Genomic DNA, 8249 nt, shown 5'->3' on the forward strand with positions numbered 1-8249 from the left:
CACATCAAACTAATTATCTGCGCTTACAGGTGATTATATTGATGTCAAGCTTTGTGACAGCTCATTTTTAGTTACATAACAAACCTTGTTTTGTTCATTGTCTGCGTGATAACAAACGTGAAGTGCAATGCAAACACTAAATCTTAGTCTATTGCTGAGCATAATAAAAAAAAAGTTCAAGCATTATATCCCATTCACAGTTCTGTGGTCTTTTATGTCTGAATTTCTTCACGTAAAACACAAATATTACATTTCAGGATCATTTTAGGAATCACCATCTAAAGATAGGTCAAATTATTTCATGGCCATTTAAGAATAGTGGTTACTCGAGCAACTTTGTTGTCTCTGAATAATAGAACATGTGTTATATATACACAACTAACTCGCAGCTATTGAATATTGAATATAGAATAACACCCCCTTTGCTACATTATTCATTTTGATTTTAAGCTAGAATCCTTTCCTGACCTAATCTTGAAATAGGCTAAGTGCAGTTAGATGTTCCTTTGCTTCTGGTGCACTGATAAAGAGGTGCCAGAGGATTGTGTGGAGAGGATATTTACCACAGAAAGCTGCAGGTAGTCCTCACTGAAGGGGAGAATATTAACATTCTTTGAGCATATGAAATCAGCTCATGTAAATGTTGTTGATGCAGGCGTGCGTATTTGTCATAGCTGACAGCTTTGAGGTGACAGTCCACGGCGCTCGTGCTCATTATCTTTCCTCCCATTCCATCAGTGCTAACAGTCTTGTTTGATGTGGTGCCTCATCAGTGCTGAATTAAGACACTAGAAGCGGGCTATCAGGGCAGTTAACATAATTGCCTGCACCACTGTGTGTTGCAGGTGAGTCCATCTGTTTACACCCAGGAGATGTTGCAGTCTACAGAGGAGCGTTTGGCTAACACCAAGGAGGTGCACCCGCCCCGCATCCTGGAACTGCTCGACATGAGCGTGACTACGCATCACAAAGTAAATTCCAGTCGATGTCGTGATACCTCAGTAGCCTAATAACTTGCTAGGCTTTCAATATCCACCAAATACAGCCAGAGTCCTGTGAGAGAGCAGCCAGAAACACATGCTTGCAGAGGACACAGTGATAGTGAAAGGTCACAGTAGACACTGATCACTAGCAGGGCCTACTGTACAGGTTACAGGTTAAATATGTTATTATTATTATACATATATGCACTTGAAGTACATGCTAGAGGCTGGCCCAACACCCTCAGTGACAACTGTGACAGTGACAACAGCCGATAGCAAAAGATGAAAGTCTGCAGACAAGCTCCAGCTGCTCACTTTCATCGTTATGAGAAAACCCTGGGGAGTCCACTGTAACATTTGAGACTCAAACAATACAGTGAAGCCTACATTTGATTTTGACAACCTGTCTCCTCACTACAAAAGATGTCCAGACAACAAGGATATATAATAAGGTACACTGTATCAAATATTAAAAATATATCATATAAAATATATTGTATTGCTCCAGTTACCAAACTTAGTTCAACAACACTGGCCTGGACTGAACTAATAGATGAATGAATGAATATGTCTATATAAAAAGATTCATTGGAAGGAAACTCGTCACTATTTCCTCATTAATCCTCTGCATACAGAGCATGTGTTCTCTGCTAAGGTCATGTACATTGTACCCAGGCTGCTTCCCCTTAGTCAGCAGGCACTAATTGATGGGCAGAGGGCGACCGATGTGACTGAATGCTCTGTACATTTAGAGTCGAGATTTAACCGCTGGCTTCGAGCAAAAACGCCATCAAAAGTTTGTGAAATGCCCATAAAATTAATAAACGCACCTTCATCATAATTAGGACCCCGCTTTGCATCTCACCCTGTGAACGTTTTTGTTGACATGTCAAATATGCAAATGGTAACATGAGTAACCTCCACTGTGGGCCACTGCAGGTGATAAGTGGGAGCAAAGGATCTCTTTAGGTCATCCTGAAAACCAAAAATTGCACACTTTAATATACAGCAGAGTATTCTTTTCACTCTATAACTGGCAATCATGCAGTGATAGAGGTTGGATGAAAATCACTCCATACAAACCATAAAAAAAGATTAAAGCAATAGTTCGACATATTGTGAAACATGTTTACTCTCTTTTCTTGCTGCGGGACGATGTTGGATGAGAAGATTGAACTCTCCAGTTTGTCTGTTCAATATGAAGCTTGAGAGCCGGTTAGCTTATTGTAACATGAAGACTGGAAAAGGGGATAACGAGGATAACCAAATCTACCTACCAGCACTTCTAACGCTCACTAATTACCACATTATTTCTTGTTTGTTTAATTCTTACAAAAAGTTTCAAAACAATTTGCCATTTTATGTGCCAGCTGTTCTCACCTGTCCTCCAGTCCTCTTGGTAAACAAGGCTAACAGCTACTGGATCATCTAATGCACATTCAAACACATAATGAAATAATGCTTATGTCCCAAAATGTCTTACCTTGTGAAAAATAACAATAAGATAATGTTATTAATAACTTGAAATGTCCCTATCATTATTTATGTTTTTCCTTTTCCTTAAAGAAAGCAAAACCACGTGCTTTACCTGTGTGTTACATTATGTATCGCATATCATAATGTTGGTCCATGCTAATGAGTACTGTATATGTTGTGTTTTTTATCAAAGACAATACATTTGGACTTGGTGTTATTATTTTATACTTTGTGGTGTGTGTGTGTTGTGTGTGGTGTGTGTGTGTGTGTGTGTGTGTGTGTGTGTGTGTGTGTGTGTGTGACAGTCGTCCTTGGTGGATATGGATCAGCCGCTTTTACAGCCCTACCCATCTGAGCTGGTCTTTCAGAACTTCATTCCACCAGAGACCTACAAGTTGCGTCTACTTCTCTTCAACAATGACAAGGTGTGTGAATGAGTGATGAATAAGAACATAGTTATACTGATAACATGAGCCCATGTTACAGTGAAGGACAGCTGTAAAGACAACAGGGGAAAGAAAGATTTACAGCATGTGTGTGTGTGGGGGGATGATTGGAAACATTCAAGGGGATTGGAAGAGATTTATCACTGCAAGTTGTACAAGACACCTTCAAGTGATAATGACTGATTTATCTCTTGTGTGTGTTTGTTGCTGTGTGGGGTTTTATAAAGTCTGTAATTTTTATTTGTCAAGGTTCCACGACAAGTGAAGCTGGACCTGCAGGACTCAGAGTATTTCAGTGTGGACAGCCCGAAGGGTGCAGGTAGCAAGGTTGCACCAGGAATGTCTGCTACTTTCACCGTCTCCTTCACCCCGCAGGAGAACAAGGTACTGGAGACAGAAGGGACTCTAACTGCTCCATAAAATAATCACACACAGAAGGCTAGATTCAGGAAGCACAATGAAGTATCAAGGTAACCTGCACTTAAGAGGCTGATATAGAATTTAGATTAGATGATTAGATGAAGCGGTAATCACACCTGTAGGGAAGCAGAGGAGAGGAGAAATTAGAGAAAAAAATACTTTAAGTAAGCACTCCTACTGAAGACAAAAATACAGCAAAATACATAGATTAAATAGATAGTATGCCATAAATGATTACTTGCTCCTTACTTTCCATTCAGATTTTGTGCACATGGCTATGGCTGAGTCAGAGTCACAAGGTTAAGGGTCAGGCATTAGGTTACACCAGCACTTCCTTTTGTTGTCTCTTTTACTGATACTGTGGGTGGAAGTGAAAGGTGATAAGCAAAGGTCAGCATTAAATGTAGCAACATTATATTAAAGGTGACATAATCCCTCGTGTGTCATGGCTGTTTTACAGTTGTCCTCACATGTTTTTAGTCTTGCTTGCAGTGCTCCACAGTTTGATATGAAAATATCTGAAATATCTTAACAACTATTGTATTGATTGCTGAGAAATTTGGTTTAAAAATTCATGGTCCCCATACGATGAACCCTAATGGCTTTGGTGATCCACTGATGTTATAGCTCTTCCATGAGGTTAAATACTCACATACTACTGATTTATTACCAAAAACTGATGACGTTCTGATCAGCCTCAGCTTTACTTTGTGTTTAAGGCTAATTAACACATGCTGGATATTTCAATAATATATGGAGCTTGAGTGTTTAACACATTTTTTTCATTGTGTCCACAGGACTACCACCACAGACTGGTTTTTGTGACAGAGAGAGAACGGTTTGAGGTCCCGATCCGTGCCATCGGGCCGCGTGCCATTCTTGACTTTCGTGATGAGTTCCATATCCCCGCCTGTCCTGTGAAAGCCTCCACAGAGAAGACTCACCTAGTCCGCAACATAGGAAACAGCAAGGCCAGGTTCACGCTTCACACACAGAGGTGAGAGTATTATGGTTGACTCTGTAGCAGATAGATTCATTCTCAAAGGCCGGTATGAAATACCCAGTAAATAAACTCACAGTTGTCAGTGTATAAACATTTATTCGTCAGTGCATTAACCCAGAATCACAACTTGACAGCAAACATTTTGCTTAAAAACCTTTTCAAGAACTATATTACTGGACTTGGTGAGAGGTACATATTATATTAACATTTACAGTAATGACTATTGATTACAATTAAAAGTTTTATTGAACATAAGATTATTTCATTATTTGGAGTAAGAAACCACCTCGTATTGGAATTTTTAAAAAGACCTAGATCAGTGGGTGATATGGCTTTACCATATTTCCAGTTATACTATTGGGCGGGTAACCCTACTTCTTCAGTCCTACACCAACGATGGGGCCACTGTCTTGGTGCAGATGGAGGCCACCTGCCCGCTAACATCCCTCCCAGCTTTGCTGTATTCGCCAAAGCCGTCACTCTTCCACTGCCCCCTTAGTTGGTCAGTCTGTACGTATATTGGCTCAGGTGCAGAAGTATTTTGGCTGGCAGGCTGGTTTGCTCTGTGCCCCGATTGTGGCAAATCATCAGCCCTGTGTGCTCCAGTGTGCTTGCGGAGGGTAGAAGAGGAGTTTTCAGTGGTTCAGTTTTTTGGGAGGTACAGCAAGCACGTAACTCAAATCATGTAAGTGATGTCTTTTTTAGACTTTGGTATGAAACGTGACCAGATGTGGCCAGGGACTGCTGCTTAAAGCTGCCTCTTGTTCTGGGTTTTGCTCCATTATCATCAAATATAGACTTCTCATCAATATGTGCATGGCCTGATTCAAATCATGATCATGATTCAAGGTGGCACACAGGCTTCATCCGTCTGTCTGTCTAAAGACATAATCTCATCGAAGTGTCCATCGGTTGATTGATTATGCTTGTAATATAAATGTAAAAACTCACCTGCAACACTTTCTATATTTTTGATGTCCTATCCAAGATCCTCCTGCAGTCATCCAGTGTTATCTGATGTGTGGATGATCATCTTCCTAGGGCACCCTTATGTCACCCAGATCACTCATTTCAGAGATACACACACATTGCCTATGATTGTTTGTTGTTGTTTGCTAGTTATTTATTTTTTCATTTTGTCTGTTTCCTTGAAAAAACAGTTTTGCCTTTTCTTTTGCATACATAATGTTTATTTCTTTTTTTAATTGTGAAAACTGTTCAACGTCTGTTCTTCCACCTTGTGAAATTCTTTTCTACTGTATTTTATTCCAGGCCTTTCTCAGTGACGCCCTCCTCTGGGACTCTTGGTGTAGGCGAGAGCATGCAGGTGACTGTGAATTTCAACCCCATGACCATAGGAGACCACAGCCAGGACCTGCTTCTGCACTACCACACTGGTGAGAAAATGTCAAACAACAAACAAAACTGTGAGCAAGCTTGTGCCACAAATAAGAAATCACAAGGAAACTAAAAGAAGGTTATGACCACAACTTCTCATAAAGCTAGTGTCAATCATACACAGATTTAATCCAAACCTGACATTTGTATCAATATAATTATAATCTTCTTTGGTAACATAAAAATATGGACAAGCAAACAGGAACCCACACAGTGAGACTTCTTACTATAAAAGAACAGAGAGAGGTCTCACCTCAACAAAGTACATTGTCTCATTATCTGTTACAGTCTGGCACACACATGCACAAACAACAAACATACACACAGATGGGAGCAAAGATTTTCTACAGAAGTCTACACAAAAAGAGTTTGCATAATCAGCAGTGTCAAATGGGGTGGAACTAAAAGGATGAATGTGTTTACTATAATCACTGAGGTAAACGCCATAATGAGATTCTCTTTCTGCAGCAACGGTGACCCTGAAGCAGAACGGGGCAACTGTCATTTTCTCACTGCAGTTCAGAGTTTGATGATAACACCGGCATTCACTTTCTTTAGATAAGAAGCCAGTTTATTTCATTCTGTACTTTAAATATTATTATTAATAATTATTCATAAGCATTAATATTATAGCAGTGTTTGTGTTTCACAGTGTCAGGGCCACATATGCAGCCCTTATCAGTGTTTTCCATCCACAGACCTATTTGTAGCATCCCAGCACCAATAGATTTGCAGTGCTGGTCCTATTAACTCTGCATTGTCTCCTTTCTGATTGTGTTTCTTTTTTTGCTGCTGGATTTAAACCCAGTATGTTGTGTGTACGACTGTATGTACTCCTATGAATGTGGCTGGTTTTGGAGTTTGAAAGATACTTTAACCTTGGATGTAGGTGATGAGTAGATACTAACAAGGTTCGTGGGAGCTGTGTGTGTGTGTGTGTGTGTGTAACAGGTAATGGTAATGAGAGGAGAATCGACAATTCTTTAGAGAGTTGGGCTGTGAACAGAGTGGGGATTTCGACCATGGTGGCTGTGACGTATTGTATTTACTGCTCAGTGCAGCATTCCCTCAGGGCCTGTTATCTTGCCTCTCCTCTGTCTCAGCTCCGATTTCTTTAAAAATACATCTTAATGGGCATTCACTAACCCACCACTATCTCTCTGTCTCTGGTCGTCTCTGCACAGTACAGTGTTGGATTTGAGAATTGGACAGACTAACTCCACCTTTTGCAAATCACTACTCAAAGCTCGATTATTTGCATAGTAAAGCCCACAAAAACAGATGACTACCACTGCTTTGACAACATGGCAGACGCTATAATGACAGTTTAGGTATCTCTTGTGGTAATGAATCATTCGTCCTCTGTTCTTTTAATTTATTCATCTTAAAAATTGTATTTTATATTATACCATTGCTTGATAAACGCTTGTTTTAATGACAACTGATTGCTTTCCAAATTTGTGGGGGGGTTTTGGAGTAGGGGATATAAACAGCTAAAGAGAGAGGAGGGGATCCTGTGCTGCAGTCAGACCACTATGATAAGGACTCAGCCTTAGTACATGGTGCACACGCTCTACCAGGTGAGCTACCATGGTGCCCACAAATGAATGTTTTTGTGATAAATCTGCTCATTTGTGATCATCTAGCTCACAGTGTTCAGTGAGTAGTTCCTGGGCTCTGCCCACACTTGTACCGTACTGTAGTTTTACACTCAGTGGTCACACATTTTTTTGAGGGTTGCCTTGGTTGCATGCACAATTAGCCAGACTCTGTAACATCAAAGGCAAAATGAGGAAGCTTTTGACTTTTCCTGTGGACACACAAGGGGATCAATTAGAGGTGAAAGGAAAAAGTTGCTGGAAACATCGGTGCATTAGAAGAGATGATTTAACCGGGGCTTAGTACGTTGGAAATGTTTTTTAACCCCGTTTTCGAACATCCTACATAAATTTAGTGAACGCTTTGCTGGATGGCAAACATTTAATGTTAATTTAGAAACAGAAGGCTTCTTTTCAATGAAGAACTTCTGTACAGTAAATTGTACACTGTAGTTTGTTATGATGAGAAAAGTCTCACTTTTTTCTTTCTCACATTAGTAGCTGAAAATAGTAATGGCAAACATGACTGGCTAGGTTGATTAACCACGGGGATGCTTCAATCAAAACCAAATCAGCCTTACTCCTGACCCGAGCCAGCCACATCAAAGTCTCCTCTAAAGCTAATTTCAGCTACACAGCTCCCTAAAAGATGAAGAAGTAGAAGAATCCCATGGTGTTAAACAAATGCAGTAACAGCTGTGCACCATGCAGAATAAAGGAGTTGAGTTCACTCTTGTTAGCTATGCATCACCTGGGTGGATATTCTACCATGCCTTACCCCCATTTTTACAGAGAAGCACCGTGTGTGTTTGTATGGCGGAGAAATTACGAGAATAAAGTTGTAATAATACAAGAATAATGTAATAATAATACACAAAAAAGTAGTTTTAATGAGAAAAAGGCTTCGATAGAGTTATCAAGATCT

The 8249-nt window shown here is 40.1% G+C and overlaps 1 protein-coding gene across 1 annotated transcript in view; it reads left to right on the forward strand.

Annotated features, from left to right (window-relative positions):
- hydin (HYDIN axonemal central pair apparatus protein) overlaps positions 1-8249 on the forward strand; it is a gene marked incomplete at its 5' end in the record, with an annotated part of 71921 nt that overhangs the window by 414 nt on the left and 63258 nt on the right. The window contains 5 exon segments of the mRNA XM_035665779.1: positions 846-971; positions 2765-2884; positions 3155-3289; positions 4123-4322; positions 5601-5725. Of these exon segments, the coding sequence (XP_035521672.1) occupies positions 846-971; positions 2765-2884; positions 3155-3289; positions 4123-4322; positions 5601-5725 (706 nt within the window).

The sequence above is a fragment of the Morone saxatilis genome, unplaced genomic scaffold (assembly GCF_004916995.1).
Source record: "Morone saxatilis isolate NCDOM2014 unplaced genomic scaffold, NCSU_SB_2.0 Contig2, whole genome shotgun sequence".
In the NCBI taxonomy this organism is placed as follows: domain Eukaryota; kingdom Metazoa; phylum Chordata; class Actinopteri; family Moronidae; genus Morone; species Morone saxatilis.